The following is an 18,785-nucleotide window of genomic DNA, read 5'->3' on the forward strand; positions in this document are numbered from 1 at the left end:
GCCCAGCACCGCCGCGCGTCCTCCGAATCTCCTCCTTGCTGGCTGACGTCACAGAGCTGGAGCGCCGAAATCTCGCGATGCGCGAGCTAGCGCATGCGTAGTTCATTCCCTGTGCTGATGCCAGCACAGGGAATGAACATGATGCCGACACTGCGCATGCGCTAGCTCGCGCATCGCGAGATTTCGGCGCTCCAGCTCTGTGACGTCAGCCAGCAAGGAGGAAATTCGGAGGACGCGGGGCGGTGCTGGGCTCCTTTCCGCTGGACTCATCTCCGGACACAGGACTCATATCAGGTTCATTTGCATATTGATCAAAACGTTTTTTTTAACACAATAAAAGCACACAGAGCTGTGGGGACTGGGTATTGCATATGTGCTAGCGACCATCTAGCAGCCCATGTCCCCAGCTCTATGCACAAAATCCTGGTGATGGGTTCCTTTTAAATAGAAGTCAGCATACACCGGCCATCATTTAAAGCGCCTCTGATTAACCCCAAATAAGGTTCATTTCGCCGGCCTCATAGAAAATGAATGGAGGGCTGCTGCGCATGCACAGTGCGCACTCCTTCACTTTCGGGGCTCCGCTCTTGATGTAGGTGCGGGTCCCAGTGGTGGGACTCGCACCTATAAGACAATGGGGGCATAGCCTAGCGATATGCCCCTATTGTCCATGATAAGACAACCCCTTTTAAAGAGCACCCTCTATTTTTGAAGACTGTATATTCCTATGGGATTATAGTATTTACCAATATCTTCCACTGGTTCATAGTGGGATTTCTGTCTCCCATCCACCTGATTGCTATGGCTTTCCGTGCCAGAAACAAGACTTCCCGTAGGACGGTTCTAGTGTACTGTGGATAGGTGGCTTCATCAAGAAATCCAACTAAGCATACAGGAAGGTTCAATAGGTTAGATAGAAAATCAGTGATGTCTTTCCAAAACTTTTGGCTATATGAGCATGCCCATATAAGATGCCAAAAATGTGCTCCCTCCACTGTGCATCTGTGGCATCTAGGGTGCGAAAGCCTGCCCATTTTATATAGTCGTGAGGGGGATAGGTAACTTTGGTGTATAATACATAATTGTATGAACTTATTATTGATGGCAGGTGACACCAGTGTGGTTGGCTCTAAAACATCCCTTATATTATCATCCTTGAGGTCTGGGCCCATGGCCCTCCACTCATCAATAACTGCTAGCTGAACAGATTGCAGTTTGATACCCGACAAGTGAGTGTAAATAGCAGAGATGAATCCTCTGGGGCCCTGGGAACGGAACACCCCAATTAGCGGGTAGGTAGATATAGCCATTTGAGTGCCACTAAAGGGTGAGCTCAGGGCATGCCCGAGTTGAATATATCCGTAGAATGTCGTTCTAGGTAGAGCACAGCGAGTGCGTTTTGCGTTGCTGTTACTTCATTACTCTTGTCTTTTTGCCCATCACCAGCTGACTCGGCCTGCCCAGGACCTGCTGATGTCCGTCTGCATGAACTGTAACACACATGGCTCCGAGGACATGGAAGTCATTTCTAACCTGATCAAAATCCGACTTAAGCCCAAGGTTCTCCTCAATCATTACATGCTGTCTGTGCGGTAAGAATGTGCCTCGCTGACTGTAAGCGTTGAACGGCGGGCTAATGAAAGCACGCTAATATCAGCCACCGATGCTAACGGATGCCTTTGCCTTGTTTCAAGCGGCTCTGTCCTTTTGTTTTCGTGCAGGGAGCTTCTGAACGCTCACAGAGACAATCTCGGAACAATGGTGAAGTTTGTGATTTTTAACGAACTCTCGAATGCCAGAAACCCAAACAACATGCAAATCTTGTACACTGTGCTGCAGCACAGCTCCGAGCAGGCACCAAAGGTAACGACGTGGATTTATTAACCCCCATAATGGCCACCTTTTTCTGTTTTTGTCCTTCTCTTTTTCAGAAGGACCAAGAGTTGGGGTAAGATTTAACTGCCCTTTACACTAAGTGATGTTCGGGCACATTATCGGTTACGAGCGTTCATACGGACACTTGTTAGCGTTAATCTGCCTGTGTAAAGGTGCCGCTGGTTACCCGATGAACAAACAAAACGCTTGTTCATCAGGTAATAGATGGTTGGTGTGGTCACCTAAATCATTGCTGTGTAAACAGTGATCTGCTGGCTTGTTTGTATGGGGATGAGAGATGGCGATAGCGATAGCGATCACTCCTCCCTATACTGTAGAGGGGATATCTGCATGTAAATGGATAGTTGCGATAGTTGGGAAGGAATGTTTCCTTCCCCACAATTGGTTGTTACATTGGGCCATGTTAAGGGACCTTCAGTGTGCCATTACAGCAGGCTTATTGTTCAGACAGGCCAAGGGTTGTTTCGAGGTCCCCAGGGCTGAACGTACAAGGGTCTCCCAGACCCCCGATCGAAGAGGGCAGTCCCTTCTTGATTGGGTTGCCCAAAGGGTTATATGGCCAGGACTGGAGGTTCCATTGATCCCGGCCATTAGAGCAGCCTCTCCAGAACACCGCAAGACACCTATGCAAGGCTTGCGTTTATAGCATTGTAAATGAAGACCCCTTTTCAGCCACCAAAACACAGTTGAGCAAAATAATTTTCGCTCCTCACTTGCAGAATGTCATGGATGTATAAAAAAAAAAAATGTAAAAGGAGAAAAAAGTTGGTAAATTTTCCTTAGCAACCAATCAATCGGACAATTGATTCTAGTGCAGGGATGGGCAACCTCGGCCCTACAAATCCCATCATTACCAGTCTGCCTACAGCAGGGCATGATGGGATTTGTAGTTTTAACACAGCTGGAGGGCAGAGTTTGCCCATCCCTGTTCTAGTGTCTAACCAGCACAACACAAATAAGCACTGCCATACGGCTTAGGCATGATTATGTTTTCCCTTCTTAGTTTTTAGCTATGGTTTTCCAAGACTTGCTCACCAATAAAGAGGACTATCTCCGGGCCTCACGTGCCCTGCTTCGAGAGATAATCAAGCAGACGAAACACGAGATCAATTTCCAAGCCTTCTGCCTGGGACTCATGCAAGAGAGGAAGGAGGCTCTGTACACGGAAATGGAGTTTAAGGTAAGGAATGATTCTCCTGTATAGGAGACCACCCTCTCAACGCTGTTCCACAAGGGGTATATGAAAATGGGCTATGGAAAGTGGACTGTCCCTTTTAAAAATAATATATATATATCACCACATTCCGCATAGAGATTCTCCCAGAGCTTCTGGATTTGTCCAGAAGAAAAATATATTCACCTTAGGCTACTTTCACACTTGCGGCAGGACGGATCCAACAGGCTGTTCACCATGTCGGATCCGTCCTTTCCGCTATTTCGCCGTGCCGCTGGACAGCCGCTCCGTCCCCATTGACTTTAATAGTCGGACATGCAGGACTTTTTAGTCCGGCAGCTTTCGCCGTGCTGCGCCGGAGCTCCGCCCCCGTCCCCATTATAGTCAATGGGGACGGAGCGGCGGCACGGCGAAATAGCGGAAGGACGGATCCGACATGGTGAACAGCCTGTCGGATCCGTCCTGCCACAAGTGTGAAAGTAGCCTAACAGGCCTAGTTCGCAGTGTTTATACATATTTAACAGGGTTGTGCACTAAAGTCCAAACATCTGAGCCCAGACTTGCAGCACAGTCGGTGTTCCCAGGGAGGCCAGGCACTGGCCTCAGTAGCTTATTAGCAGGGTTCACGGGAAGAGCTAAATTGGCAGATTATCTGCATATCCTCTGGGCTGGCAGCACGGGATAGAATGCACCTTGCAGAGGACAGACTGTGCTGTAGTTCATTGGACATGATCAGAATCCATGCAGATTTTTCTGCTGGGTGGGGGAAATGGCTCTTGGACTACACCATTCTTTCTGTGCATAGCTTCCGTAGCTTATGCCTTCGCTTTGCTCATTCTGTGCTGTAATAATGAAGAAAAGAAAAAGTAACTCGTGTGCTGGACCCAAATAGATTAAAGGGGTTGCCCCACCGTTTCATAAAATTTTGTTTTATATAGATCATGAAACGGGCATATGCATTTACTTAGATAATATGGCGCCAACTAGTGTTCAGTTTGTATATGAATTTGCTTTTTCACCTACTGCAGGGATGCTCAACCTGCGGCTCTCCAGCTGTTGCAGAACTACAACTCCCAGTATACCTGGACAGCCTACAGCTATTAAGGCATGCTGGGAGTTGAAGTTTTGCAACAGCTTGAGGGCCGCAGGTTGAGCATCCCTGACCTACTGGTTGGCACATATATTCATTCACTGTCCCCACAGCCAGTACTCTGCATGGAGATCAATAGACATAATAGAGCAGAGTGTTTGCAGTAGCACTCATTTATAGCTGAGAAGACTCCTTCTGCAAGGAAAGTAAGAGGGGTCATAATGTCATCTAGAGATGCCTTGCTGGTTCGCCCAGCGGTCGTTTCGCGGCGAACTTTGCTTGTTCGCCGAACATATGGCGATGTCCACCGGTGCCATATTCTTTTGCATTGTGCCGAACTTTGACCCATGACACCTCCATCAGGTGGTACAGGACAGCCAATTAAGATGTTTCAGCCCATGGACACACCCCAACCCTATCAAAGAACTTGATCTGGCGGCCGTTTTACATTCTGTGTTTTGCCAGTGTAGGGAGAGGTTGCTGTGTAGAGCAGGGACACCAAACACTAGCTAATAGGGCCACAAAAGTCCTTTAAAGCACTGGTATAGGGGTGCTATTGAAACGTGTGATATAAAGGGGTGTGATATACCTATAATATACCTTCTAACATAGAAAGTATATTATAGTGCATTTGTATTGTGCAGCAGTTGTGTGCGGTTCTGCTGCGATACTTCATATAGATAGAGGGACAAACGCTATTCGAATAACTAATTGCAAATGGTGTGATATACCTGTTGCCCCAAAAAAAACGATTGAGGGGTGTGATATACCTTCTTCCACAAAATATTGATTGAGGGCTGCGATATACCTGTTGCTCTAAATAAACAGGGTGGTGTGATATAACTGTTGTGGCAAAAAAAATAATTGAGGGGTGTGTGATATACCTGCTTCCACAAAATACTGATTAATGCTGCGTTCACACGGGCGAGATTTCTGCGCGGGTGCAATGCGGTAGGTGAACGTATTGCACCCGCACTGAATCCCGACCCATTCATTTCAATGGGGCTGTTCAGATGAGCGGTGATTTTCACGCATCACTTGTGCGTTACGTGAAAATCGCAGCATGCTCTATATTCTGCGTTTTTCACGCAACGCAGGCCCCATAGAAGTGAATGGGGTTGCATGAAAATCGCAAGCATCTGCAAGCAAGTGCGGATGCGGTGCGATTTTCACGCACGGTTGCTAGGAGATGATCGGGATGGGGACCCGATCATTATTATTTTCCCTAATAACATGGTTATAATTGAAAATAATAGCATTCTGAATACAGAATGCATAGTAAACTAGCGCTAGAGGGGTTAAAAAAATTAATAAAAATGTAACTCACCTTAGTCCACTTGATCGCGTAGCCCGGCATCTCCTTCTGTCTCCTTTGCTGAACAGGACCTGTGGTGAGCATTAATTACATAAATTAAATAAACGGTGCCAATCTGCTGAGCGCACTGAAACAGATCAAAATGACACACGTGCCGTGCATGGCACATGTCCTGAACTTAGTCGTGCAGCGATTCGTTGTCAAATACCCTTGGGTCCAGGACGTCTTGCGGCAGGCCACGAAAATCTCTGGGCATTTTAGATCTTACACGGCCATGGCTCGCCTTGCTGACGTTCAGTGGCGCCACCACTTGTCCGTCAGACGTCTGATTTGTGACTGCCCGACGTGCTGGAACTCCACCTTGTATATGCTCGATAGACCGCTCCAGCAGAAACGTGCTGTTAACGACTACCTGTACGAACTCTGCAGCAGGACAGGTTCTGGGAAGCTTGGTTTCTTTTCACCGCGCCAGTGGCTGCTCATGCGCGACGCATGCAGACTTTTGCACCCATTTGATGAGATCACCAAACTGGTCAATCACAGCCAAGGCGCCATCAGTGACATCGTACCTTATGATGGCAAACTGCATATGCCTGTACGAAAGCTGTAGAGCAGAGAAAAGTGCTGGTTCGTGTGGTTAAAGGGTGCTGTACTGATACTGACTCTCTCTTTAAAGGAACGCTTTGTGAGCCATATAACTGATCTGCTCGCGGTGTCCATGATGTTGGGGATTACCGTTCAGGTCAAAGAAGCCGGTGTAGCATGGGACAAAGGAGAGAAAAAGAGTGAGTCCCCAGTGATGTTGAATCTATTGTCTTTTGCATTGTGTTAACCATTCATGCTCTGCAAATTATTTATTTTGTGTTTCCCTTATCTATCAATAGGTTTGGAGGTCCTACGTTCATTTCAGAACCAGATTGCAGCAATTCAGCGGGATTCAGTGTGGTGGCTTCACACAGTGGTGCCGTCTATCAGCAAGCTCTCTCCTAAAGAATACGTGCACTGGTATGTGGCCTTACCGTTCTGTGATTTATTTATTTTTTTTTTATTTTTTTTTTAAATAAAATGGTTAGGGTACTTTAACACTTGCGGCAGAGTGATCCGGCAGGCAGTTCCGTCGCTGGAACTGCCTGCCGGATCCGTCAAAACGTATGTCAACTGATGGCATTTGTCAGACGGATCAGGGTCCTGATCCGTATGACAAATGCATTGAAATGCCCGATCCGTCTCTCCGGTGTCATCCAGAAAAACGGATTCAGCATTTATGTTTTTTTCAAATTTTTTGCGGTCTGAGCATGCGCAGACCGCAATGCCAGATCCGTTATGCCGGATCCGGCATGTGTTTACGGAATTTTGGACGGAGATAAAACCGCGGCATGCTGGGGTATTATCTCCGTCCTGAAAAGGCGAAAAGATTGAACTGAAGACACCCTGATGCATCCTGAACGGATTGCTCTCCATTCAGAATGCATGGGGATATACTGATCAGTTCTTTTCCGGTATAGAGCCCCGAGGACGGAACTCTATGCCGGAAAAGAATAACGCTAGTGTGAAAGTACCCTTAGAATGGCCCTCTAATAATTTGATCCTGTGGCTTCTCACTGCTGGGGAAACCAGACAGCAAGTGGTCACTTGTCCTACAGATCCATTCCAAGGAGTTGTACCATAATCGCAGTTTATCACCTATCCACACAATTGGTGATGTCTTTTTGCCAGGGTTTCCATCTCTGAAACCTCCTCTGATCATGAGACTGGCGTGTCCACCGTTTGAATTGATCGGTGGTCGCACGTAGGTGCTGCCACTTATGCCACTTGATCGGTGGTCGCACGTAGGTGCTGCCACGAGGACTGTACTCGTCCTTCTCTGTCAGTTCCCATAGAGATTGGATGGAACGTCAATGTGCATGCGTAACAGTTGCTCCATTCAACTGAGGGACGCTCATGATCAGTGGGAGTCTCTGCGACCAGACACTTATCTATCCTGTGGATAGCTGATGTCCTGTTATTGTGGGGGCAATGCTTTTAAAGGTATCAGACTGCTGGGACCCCCAGCAATCCCAATAACGAGAGTCCCCTCTCTGAATAGGGTGGTAGAGCATGCTGGCCCCCTGCCTCATTCACTTCTGTGGGACTGAATTGTCTGTGTCACTCCCATAGAAGTGAATGGAGAGGTGGATGAACATATGCACTACTGCTCCATTTGCGGAAAGGACCTCTTATTCTCAGGATCACCAAGGGTCTCAATGGTTAGACCCCTCACGATCTGACATTTATCACCTGTCCTATGTGATCTTTTGTGGGATAATCACTTAAAACGGGTATTCCGTTTATAACAAGTTATCCCCTTGCCACAAGATGGGGTATAATTAGGTGGACCCCCACCGATCACGAGAATGGGGTCCCCCGCCCCCCTGTGGACCCCTCACCCCCCCTGAAATGGATGTAGCGGCTGGTTGGAAAAGCGCGATCTCTCCAGTGCTCCCATAGAAATGAATGTAGGGACGGCACACATTTTCAAACAGCCGCTCCGTCCATTTCAGGTGGGCTCTGCAGGGTACATGCACCCCTGTTCTCGTGATCGGTGGGGGTCCCAGCAGTAGGACTCCCACCAATCTGATGGTTATCCTCTATCCTGTGGCAAGGGGATAACTTGTTATAACCAGAATACCCCTTTAAGTACACCGTTCCCATAGAAGACTTCTCCAGTGCAAGAGACTATCTTTGTAGCTTTGGCTAATTAATGAGCGCCCCGATCAGTCCTCCCAACTCCTCTATAAACCCCCTTCAGCTTTGTAGAGAAAGCACATAGAATAATATACACTACATCATCTAAACCGTAGTATAATGGCGAATGCATCTCATGGCCCTCCTGTGATCTCGACCGAATCCAGTAATCTTCTGGCCATTTCTAATCTTGCACTTATTTATAATGAAAACCCGACATGAGATTGATTGACGGTCCTTCAGTCTTGGTCCCATCTTGATCAGTATGGGAGTATTGAATTGCTTACCGATGAATATGAGCAATCGCGCCTCAGCCACTTTTTATTACCCGTTTATTCATTTGCTTTTTTCGTATTTCCATTCTGTTTCGCAGCTTGCACAAAGTTCTGTTCACTGAACAACCGGAAACTTACTACAAATGGGACAACTGGCCACCAGAAAGTGACCGCAAGTATGTCATCGTATACTGCTTCCTTCATTTCCCAGCGTGCCTGTGACTTTGCAATGGCATCACCTAGTGATCCGTATATGAATTCATTCCCAAAGTATTGACTCGTAAAGACCGATCAAGAAAGCTGAGAGGTTCTCACCACAGATATTGCTGGCGTATCGCTAGGATCTACCCTCACTTTCTTATTGTTTGGGGGCCATTCGCTCTTATGAAGTAGCGCTAGCAAAGTGCATCCTTTTTAAAGGAAAAGTCCAATTTACCTAAGGAGTCCCGGCAGATGTGTCCAAGCTTTCTACCCACTACTTTTTTTTTTTTTCTTTGTCCGTTTAAGCTTCTTCCTTCGTCTCTGCTCTGAAGTGCCCCTGTTAGAAGACACCTTGATGCGTATCCTGGTCATCGGTCTGTCACGTGATCTCCCTCTTGGTCCAGCTGACGCCATGGAGCTTGCTGATCACCTGGTGAAAAGGGCAGCAGCTGTGCAGGCCAATGGTACACAATCTAGAGTGGAAGCGTCCGTATGAATGATCTGATGGACGATTGACTGAACGCCTTGTGTCCAATCAAAATCTTGTGTGAATGGCCGGTGTGAGCGTTGTAACAACCTAATCATAGATCTATATTTTTCACTCTCTTTGTAGACTTTGACGTCCTCAAAATAGAAAGGATTCAGCTCCTTGATGCCGTATTAAATCTCTGCACCTACCACCATCCAGAAAACATCCAGCTTCCTCAAGGGTATGGCCTTGCTTAACTTCAGTTGTTTTTGTTAATTTTTTGAGTTTTCATTTACCAGGTTTTTCTCCAAATTAGGGGAAATTATTTGTGTGTGTTTTCCCTCTCCCCTTGTATGTAACGCACTAAGGCCCCATTTACACGACCGTGTCTGTAACATGCGGATCGTGGACACATTGAAGTCAATGGGTCCGCACTGCAATGTGGGGTGCGCATGGCCAGTGCCCGTGTTTTTCCAATCTGAGGTTTGCGGTCTGCAAAACTGACATGGCTTGTGAATGTGGGCTAAGGCTCTGTTCACTTAAGACACATGCTGCTGTAGCGACACATGGGGACTTACAGTAGTTAGGCCATTGACTTCCATCAGAAAAAAAGTACAGCACGAAGTATACACTTTTTACTGTGTCGCTGTATAGGAAAGTGCAGCTACTGTAAAGAAAGGAAAGGTATGGCATACACTGGGTGCAATGGACCTGATGAAGAGTGATGCAAAATGCCGCACTTGTGTACTATTCAAATGAATACTATCCATCAACCAACCAATCGCACAAAACAAAAATGCATGTGAGCCTTGGGCACCTGTTTGACAGTCTGTATTCTGGACTTGACAGCCAGACATCCCTGTGGATCTCCTGAACTGAACTTAAAGTACTATACATCTGTAGGGTTTCGTCATGACTCATTTCATCAAAACTGCTGGAGGTCCGGGTATTGAGTCCATGATGCATGCACCGAAGTGCAGCTGTGTCAACCCCAGTCAAAAACCTCCTCAGAGGTGTGTTATATCGGTTTTGCTCTACTTTAGTAATGTGGGGCATTGCTATACGTTCTATTCCTATATTGATAGGCCTGTGTATGCCTTCCATTCCTATTCTATGCCTGTCTTTTAATAGACCGTAAACGGACGATATTAGTGACTTGTAGTGTTTTGTTTTTTTTTTTGTTTTTTTTTAATGATTTTCTTTTGATATTTCTAGGTATCAACCTCCTAATTTAGCCATTTCAACACTGTACTGGAAGGCCTGGCCACTTTTGCTTGTTGTTGCTGCCTTTAACCCTGACAATATTGGTAAGCAATGTAATGGCTGGTTATCTACTTTTGGGTTTTCCTTTTTAAATAAATGACTCTTTAAAGATCAGTTCTGATTCTTTGCTTTCACCCCCTGTTGACTTTAGGCTTGGCGGCATGGGATGAATATCCAACTTTAAAGATGCTTATGGAGATGGTTATGACAAAGTAAGTAAAAAGGGGCTGCAAAAGAAGGTAGAAATGCAAAGCATTTATTATCTTAGTCCTTGAAGTTGTTACAGGGTGTATTGCTTTCTTGGATACCCTGCAGGTGTTTTGGTGCACATTGCCAAATCTTTTGCTGAGTAAAAACCGGTAAATTTTGTCAAGTTGCAGCGATTAGAACTTATATAAAAATTGTATAAATGTTCACATTTTATTTGCTTATATATAGTGGCAACATATTTAGCAGGGCTTTACAGACATTAGCATTGCGCTGTCCCCAATGCAGCTCAATATATGAATTCCCTGTCAGTATGTTTTTGGAGTGTGGGAGGAAACCTGAGTACATGGCGGAAACCCACACAAACACGGGGACAACATACAAACTCCATGCAGATGTTGTCCATGGTGGGATTTGAACCTAGAACCCCAGAGCCGCAAGGCACAAGTGCAAACCGATGAGCCACCGTGCAACCACTTACATGCAGAAAGCCTAATATCCTTTAATGACTATAGTATGTGACTATTCCTTGTGCCTTTTGTACTGAGGTTTTTATGCTCAATCCCCGGCATATAATATATATATATATTTTTTGTGATTTTGCAGCAATTACTCTTTTCCACCGTGCACCGTCACAGATGAAGAAACCAGGACGGAGATCATAAACCGAGAACTTCAAATTTCTCAAAGGGAGAGGCAGGAAATTCTGGCCTTTGAGAGTCACCTGGCAGCGGCTTCCACCAAGCAAACCATAACCGAGAGTAACAGTCTGCTCCTGTCACAGCTAACCAGCTTGGATCCACAGTATGTAGTTACCTGTTGTGTCTGAGCTATGTTCTGCCAGTTTACATTATACTTGTCTTGGATTTTATTTGTAGAGCTTTTGGCTTTGTTAAAGGGGTTTTCTCATCTCAGACAATGGGAGCATATCACTAGAATATGCCCCCATTGTCTTATAGGTGCGGGTCCCACCGCTGGGACCAGCAACCTATATCGAGAACGGAGCCCCGAAAGTAAAGGAGGGCGCAATGCGCATGCGCAGCCGCCCTCCATTCATTTCTATGGGGCTGCCGAAAATAGCTGAGCGCTGGCTCGGCTATTGCCATCTGCTCCATAGAAATGTATGGGAGCATGGGTCGTGCATGCGCGGCACGCTCCCATTCACTTCTATGGGAGAGGCGGGGATTAGCGCTTGGTGGTGGACGGACCCTGGGAAATCTGGGGTCCTCCAGCCACAGCGCTCGCCGCTCCATTCTCGATATTGGTGCGGGTACCACCGCTGGGTGGTCTATCAGACAATGGGGGCACAGCCTAGCGATATGCCCCCAGTGTCTAAGATGGGAATACCCCTTTAAATAGCCCTTCACGTAAAGGCCTGATAGCCTGTACTGTAATGTTTTGCATCTGTGCTTTCAGAGGGCCGCCGCGTCGGCCACCCCCTAGTGCCATCGAGCAGCTCAAATCCTTGAACCAGTCATTACGCCTCGGTCACTTGCTTTGTCGTAGCCGCAATCCTGACTTTCTTCTGAATATCATCCAAAGACAGGTTTGTTGAAAATAATATAAAAATCCATTTGTACAATGATAGCCTGGAATACCTGCGTGCAGGTATAAAAGTGCCAGATGGTAGTTATCTTTACAATGGACAGACCACAATCACACCGTCTCCCCCAAAATCATGTCGAGTGTTTGTGCTGTTTCTATGGCTAGTGGAGATGATTGGCACCCTTTTATCTAGGTTAAACAAGCAACCAGTCAGGTAAATATCCAACCTGTTTGCTTGGTTTTCCCTGACAGGAGATGCCCGGGGCTGTCCCTATAGATATCTGGTGCCAATTTCAAATGGATCCGTGGACAATCTGGCAACAAAAATGTCAGTGTCTGCAGCCAGCTTCACTGTACAGAAGATATGTAGTATATTGACGACGGTGGATGCATTAAACCTGTCGTGAACTGTTTATTTCAGGCATCATCGCAGTCTATGCCCTGGTTGGCAGATTTGGTGCAGTCTAGTGAAGGGTCCTTGGATGTGCTGCCTGTACAGTGCCTCTGTGAATTCCTCTTACACGATGCTGCTGATGAACAGGGGGAAGACGATGAAGAGAATGAGAGCAAAGAACAGAGAGCCAAGAAACAACAGGTTGGCTGGGACGCGAGACTTTGTATTAGGGTCACGTCACACACGTTGGGAAGATTTCTTGATGCGGACGCCTCAGATGTTTTGCTACTGTCTAGTGATATAGTAGCATATGCTCAGATTTAGTTTTTGAGGATGCTTCTATATGGAAGAGCGCAGCAGGCTGAAAAAAAAAAGTTTTAACTTGTACCAGCCTGACTGAGGCCAAAAGGACACTCTTTTGGTCTTGGTCAGGTAAATGGGGTCAAACGGACAATTCAAAGGCAATGTGAATGCAACTTTTGTTTGTATACAATGGAGTGTAAGGCTGAGTTCACACGGGCGAGTATTCCGCGCGGGGGCAATGCGGGAGGTGAACGCATTGCACCTGCACTGAATCCGGACCCATTCATTTCTATGGGGCTGTGCACATGAGCTGTGATTTTTCACGCATCACTTATGCGTTGCGTGAAAATCGCAGCATGCTTTATATTGTGCGTTTATCACACAACGCAGGCCCCATAGAAGTGAATGGGGCTGAGTGAAAATCGCAAGCATCCGCAATCAAGTGCGGATGTGGTGCAATTTTCACGCAAGGTTGCTAAGATGACAGTCTATTCACTGTATTATTTTTCCCTTATAACATGGTTATAAGGGAAAATAATAGCATTCTTTAATACAGAATGCTTAGTAGGTGGTCAATTGAGGGTTAAAAAATAAAAAATAATTAACTCACCTTCTCCTCTTGATCGCGTAGCAGCCGGTCTCTTCTTACTTCTTTAATCATGAGCTGCCGGCTAAAGGACCTGTGGTGACGTCAGATCACATGGTCCAATCACATGGTCCATCACCGTGGTGATGGACCATGTGATTGGACCATGTGATCTGGCGTTGTTCCTGCTCCTAGAGGCTCCGTTCTCCCAACTTTGTCGCCTCCCTCCAAGTCCTGATAGATGCGAGCATTGCCTGGCCCTGTCAGTCTGCCAGCCCTGTGCTCTGGTGAAATCTCGCGCCGTTCAGCATTCGGCGCGGTGAGTGAAAGATGCTCGCAGGCTGCCAGGTTCCTCACCGCGCCTGCGCCGAATACTGAACGGCGCGAGATTTCACCAGAGCACAGGGCTGGCAGACAGATGCGAGCGCTGCCTGGCCCTGTCAATCAGGACTTGGAGGGAGGCGACAAAGGTGGGAGAACGGAGCCTCTCGGAGCAGGAACAACGCCCCCCCCCCCCCCCCCTGCAACTAGAGGCTAATTAGCATATTATAAAGTTAGATTTCTGGTGTAACGGGGGCATAGATAAAAGTAGGAATAGACTAGTTAGCTTTAGCTGACATTAGCACATCGCCTATGTCATCTAGCTTAATAGGGTTAAATCTGGTGACGGAATCCCTTTACGACCGGTGTCTAAAACGCCGGTCTTAATAAATGACCTCCAAAGTGCTCTGAACAGTTCTAAAGTAAGCTATGACGTTTTATGTGATATTTTTGCTGTATATCTGTTCACCTCTTAGAGGCAGCAGAAACAGAGGCAGCTCCTTAGCCGGCTTCAGGATTTGCTTCTCGGACCAAAAGCTGATGAGCAAACGACATGTGAAGTGTTAGATTATTTCCTGCGACGCCTCAGCTCCCCGCAGGTCTCTTCACGCGTCCTGGCTATGAAGGTAAACCAATAGTTTCACCACATGGGATTTACATTTACTGAAAGTATCTGATAATATTGGTGAGAACCGACTGAGTTTGGATGGTTTTTTCCTGTTTTCTCAGGGTCTGTCCATGGTGCTAACATCCAGAGATCTTCAGGACGGAGAGGAGAAGGATCAGTCAATGGATGATGTTTCTTCTGACTCTGAGCTGATTCCTGGGTATCAGTGGCTGCTTAGAGACTTACCTAAACTGCCGCTGTTTGGCAGTGTCAAGGGAACTACAGCTGTGGCATTACAGCAGGTACCTGGACTTGTCTTAAGGGCATCATAAATGGAATTGACATTTCACACTGGCAAGGGGTACACTTCCTGGGATTGTGCACTGTAATGATATTGATGACCCATCCTTTTCATTGTATAACTGCACGACATCTAGGTCATGGCGGCAGTGCAGTGTAATTACTGATGCTCGTCCCATGCAAGCTAGATGGCGTGCAGGTAAACATTGAGGAGGTCTCAGCGCTGTGTCCTCTTCAAACAGCTGATCGGCGGGGGTGCAGGCAGTTGGACCCTTGCAGATCTAATATTAAAGGGCATCTGTGAGCAGATTTGTGCCTATGACACTGGCTGAGCTGTTACATGTGCGCTTGGCAGCTGAAGGCATCTGTGTTGGTCCCACGTTCATATGTGCCCGCGTTGCTGAGAAAATGATGTTTTAATATATACAAATGTAATATAGCAGATGATCTTCTAGGATCAATGGGGGCGTTGTCATTACACCTAGAGGCTCAGCTCTCTCTGCAACTCCTGCGCCTTCTGCACTTTGACAGGGCCAGGGAGTTTAAATGTGATCACACTTAGCCCTGTTAATAAAGGAGAGGGCTCGGCAGTTGCAGAGAGAGCAGAGCCTGTAGGTGTAACGGCAACGCCCCCGTTGCTCTTAGAGGTGTTTTTGTTTCTCATTTATTATTTTCTTCTTTCAGGCTATCCATATGGAGACTGACCTAAGAACCATCAGCGCTTATCTTGTCTACCTCTCCCAGTATGCACCAGTTGAAGATCAAGGACAACATAATGAACTTGCACTGGTGAGGGCCAATTATTTTTCAGTTGGAGTCGCCTATTAGCAAGGGACTCGGAAGAGGGGAAGTAGATATAATATGAAATTCAAGGCGTTGTCTCCTCAGAGACGTTTGCCACCCTTGTCTGTCATGAGACAACCTCTTTAAAGGGGTTAGCCAAACCCTATAATGCCCCCTCTAATTCCCGGACCTCTAATCACCCGCGATGCCAGGGAGGCTCGTCCCTCTTGCGGCCTACTATTGGCTCCCCCATAGACACACCCCCCCCCCCCCCCCACGACGCCGGATGTTTTGATTTGCACGAACGGGAAATGCAGCAGTGGTTGTGCAGGCATCATACGCGACGCAGGTGTCGGGGAGCAAGCTAAGTACAACCTGTGTGAGGGGCCGGGCATTATAGGGATTCCCTTTAACCGAAAGGGGATTTACGAGGTTTTTAAAAACTTTGCCTAGAGCAGGATACTGTGTGCTATGAATAAAAAAAAGAACATGCCTTTAAATGTCCTGCCAGTTCCAGGTCGCTCCTATTCTCGTGACCGCTGCAGTTGATTGCCGACCACAGTCATCACATGTAATTGATCGGCATGTAACTGCTAGTGGCCAGTGATTGGCTGTAGAGGTCACATGACTGAGTGATTTCTGCAGGCTCAACAGTGATTGAAGTGACGGAAATGCGAGGTGGGTCATTTAAAGGTGAGGTTTATTCTTTTCGCACAGTTCCCTTCTCTAGGATAACTTTAAAAATCGCAGAAAACCATAGTTTTTTTTTTTTTTTTTCTCAAATGGTTTGCATAATGACCATGTTTGTCTTCTACTGCGCAATAAGGTGAATGGGGCTAAGCTGCAGGACCAGCCCATGGGTAGTAAGAGTGGCATTCTTCCTGGGGAAAAAGGTAGATTATTTTTTTTTTTTCCCCTTCCCTATCATTTACAACCCTGTTGTGGTCTTCTGTCTGGCATTTTGATGGAATTCAGGGAACCCACTTGAACGGTTTCAGCGGGTGTAAAGACCCATTTGGTTCATAGGGCCTCTACCCAGTCCACACCTCAGAGCCTTGCTATCACTTAGGATGCTCAATGGTCATTGCATCTGTTTGTCCCTCTGTTGCAGGATGTGGCTCGTCTGACAGTGGAACGCTCCACAATAATGGGTCACCTTTTCTCCAAGCTGTCTTACTGCCCAGAATCCAATGCTGTTCTGTCCGCCCTCCTTTCCATTTTCTCACGCTACGTCAAACGTATGCGAAAAAGCAAAGAAGGAGATGAAGTGTATAGCTGGGTATGTATTTTCATTCATTGTTTGTTCTCTTGACCTCAAGTTTGATTTTATTCCTTAACAATTACCCTACTTGTACTCCAGACGTTGGGTCTTTAAAGATGGTACCCACTCAGGAGCTGAGTTGGCGCCATAGATGCCAGACGCCTAATGTTTTACACAGCAGGCTCCCAGTGGCAGAGTCCGTAATTGGTCAGTTGTGACCACAGCATCTGAGCAGTTATTTGTCTCCCCCCGCTCAGAGATCGAGGGATCTGTTCAGTTGCTCTGGCAGCCTCGGGCCTTCTGAAGGCTTGATAGGAGCATAGTGATTCTCCCATAGACTGCAATAGTAAATCCTTGCAGTCTGTGGGAGAAGGGATCAGACCATGTCATGTTAGTCACTTAGGGGGGACTAAAATAGTGGTTGAGGTTTTTAATTATAAGTGATTCATGGTGTAGATTACTAATCTGTTGTAGATTTTTTTTTTTTTATTAATCTCTGTCAAAACCGTATGGTTGCTTAGGTTAGTTTCGTACATGTATCAAAGAAATCTGTTTGGCTGTTCAGGCAGAGAACAGCCTGCCAGAGTTCTGTAGATCCGGCATGGGATGCAGCGGAGATCCAGCCACTCCCTTGCATATATGGCGAGATTGCGTGCTGTGATTTTTGTCCATTCAAATCCCGGCTAATATGCCAGGAAGTGGCGGGATCCACATTGCATCCCATTATAGTCAATGGGGTCCGGTGAGCACACAGCACTATCCGGCTATGCCAGATCCAGAGAACTCCAGCAGCCTGTTCTCTGCCGGAACAGCCTGTTCTCTGCCGGAACAGCCTGTTCTCTGCCGGAACAGCCTGTTCTCTGCCGGAACAGCCTGTTCTCTGCCGGAACAGCCTGTTCTCTGCCGGAACAGCCTGTTCTCTGCCGGAACAGCCTGTTCTCTGCCGGAACAGCCTGTTCTCTGCCGGAACAGCCTGTTCTCTGCCGGAACAGCCTGTTCTCTGCCGGAACAGCCTGTTCTCTGCCGGAACAGCCTGTTCTCTGCCGGAACAGCCTGTTCTCTGCCGGAACAGCCTGTTCTCTGCCGGAACAGCCTGTTCTCTGCCGGAACAGCCTGTTCTCTGCCGGAACAGCCTGTTCTCTGCCGGAACAGCCTGTTCTCTGCCGGAACAGCCTGTTCTCTGCCGGAACAGCCTGTTCTCTGCCGGAACAGCCTGTTCTCTGCCGGAACAGCCTGTTCTCTGCCGGAACAGCCTGTTCTCTGCCGGAACAGCCTGTTCTCTGCCGGAACAGCCTGTTCTCTGCCGGAACAGCCTGTTCTCTGCCGGAACAGCCTGTTCTCTGCCGGAACAGCCTGTTCTCTGCCGGAACAGCCTGTTCTCTGCCGGAACAGCCTGTTCTCTGCCGGAACAGCCTGTTCTCTGCCGGAACAGCCTGTTCTCTGCCGGAACAGCCTGTTCTCTGCCGGAACAGCCTGTTGCGTTTCTTTGTCACATGTGATTTGTTTTATTAATCAATTTCATGTAGTAGTAATAATCTTTATTTTTTTATAGCGCCAACATATTCTGCAGCGCTTTACAAATGTAATTTATTTTTTTTTGCTCAGTCTGAATCACAGGATCAGGTTTTCTTACGTTGGATCACTGGGGAGACTGCTACAATGCATATTCTGGTTGTCCACGCCATGGTCATTCTGCTGACCCTCGGCCCTCCTCGTGGTCAGTATTTTTGTTAGTATAGTTCCTTGAAGAATCTGTAGATGCAATTTACACGATTGTGTACCTTTTTTTTTTTTTTTTTTTTTTTTTTTTTTTTTTTTTTTTTATTGTTTTTAATGATAGGCCCTAGTGACTTCTTTGCCTTGTTGGACATTTGGTTTCCTGAGAAGAAACCTCTCCCTACAGCATTCTTGGTGGACACTTCAGAAGAAGCGTTATTGCTTCCTGACTGGCTAAAACTCCGGATGATTCGTTCAGAGGTTCCTCGTCTTGTGGATGCCGGTAAGTTTCAAGACCATTCGGGACAAACGAGGTCACATCTTGGTTTTTGGCCATGTGTACATCAGGAGCATT

General features: G+C 46.9%; 1 protein-coding gene across 1 annotated transcript in view; it reads left to right on the plus strand.

The window, feature by feature from the left end:
• Positions 1 to 18,785, plus strand: part of INTS1 (integrator complex subunit 1) — a 74,595-nt gene that overhangs the window by 13,476 nt on the left and 42,334 nt on the right. The window contains exons 10-28 of the mRNA XM_040439432.1: positions 1,447 to 1,592; positions 1,722 to 1,863; positions 2,900 to 3,076; positions 6,152 to 6,260; positions 6,360 to 6,480; positions 8,573 to 8,650; positions 8,982 to 9,139; positions 9,289 to 9,385; positions 10,360 to 10,451; positions 10,559 to 10,619; positions 11,221 to 11,418; positions 12,031 to 12,160; positions 12,581 to 12,754; positions 14,240 to 14,389; positions 14,493 to 14,672; positions 15,355 to 15,459; positions 16,565 to 16,732; positions 18,320 to 18,431; positions 18,555 to 18,713. Coding sequence (XP_040295366.1) covers positions 1,447 to 1,592; positions 1,722 to 1,863; positions 2,900 to 3,076; positions 6,152 to 6,260; positions 6,360 to 6,480; positions 8,573 to 8,650; positions 8,982 to 9,139; positions 9,289 to 9,385; positions 10,360 to 10,451; positions 10,559 to 10,619; positions 11,221 to 11,418; positions 12,031 to 12,160; positions 12,581 to 12,754; positions 14,240 to 14,389; positions 14,493 to 14,672; positions 15,355 to 15,459; positions 16,565 to 16,732; positions 18,320 to 18,431; positions 18,555 to 18,713 — 2,557 coding nt within the window. The remainder of the gene's footprint in view (positions 1 to 1,446; positions 1,593 to 1,721; positions 1,864 to 2,899; positions 3,077 to 6,151; positions 6,261 to 6,359; positions 6,481 to 8,572; positions 8,651 to 8,981; positions 9,140 to 9,288; positions 9,386 to 10,359; positions 10,452 to 10,558; positions 10,620 to 11,220; positions 11,419 to 12,030; positions 12,161 to 12,580; positions 12,755 to 14,239; positions 14,390 to 14,492; positions 14,673 to 15,354; positions 15,460 to 16,564; positions 16,733 to 18,319; positions 18,432 to 18,554; positions 18,714 to 18,785) is intronic.

Source organism: Bufo bufo, chromosome 7 (assembly GCF_905171765.1).
Source record: "Bufo bufo chromosome 7, aBufBuf1.1, whole genome shotgun sequence".
Taxonomy (NCBI): domain Eukaryota; kingdom Metazoa; phylum Chordata; class Amphibia; order Anura; family Bufonidae; genus Bufo; species Bufo bufo.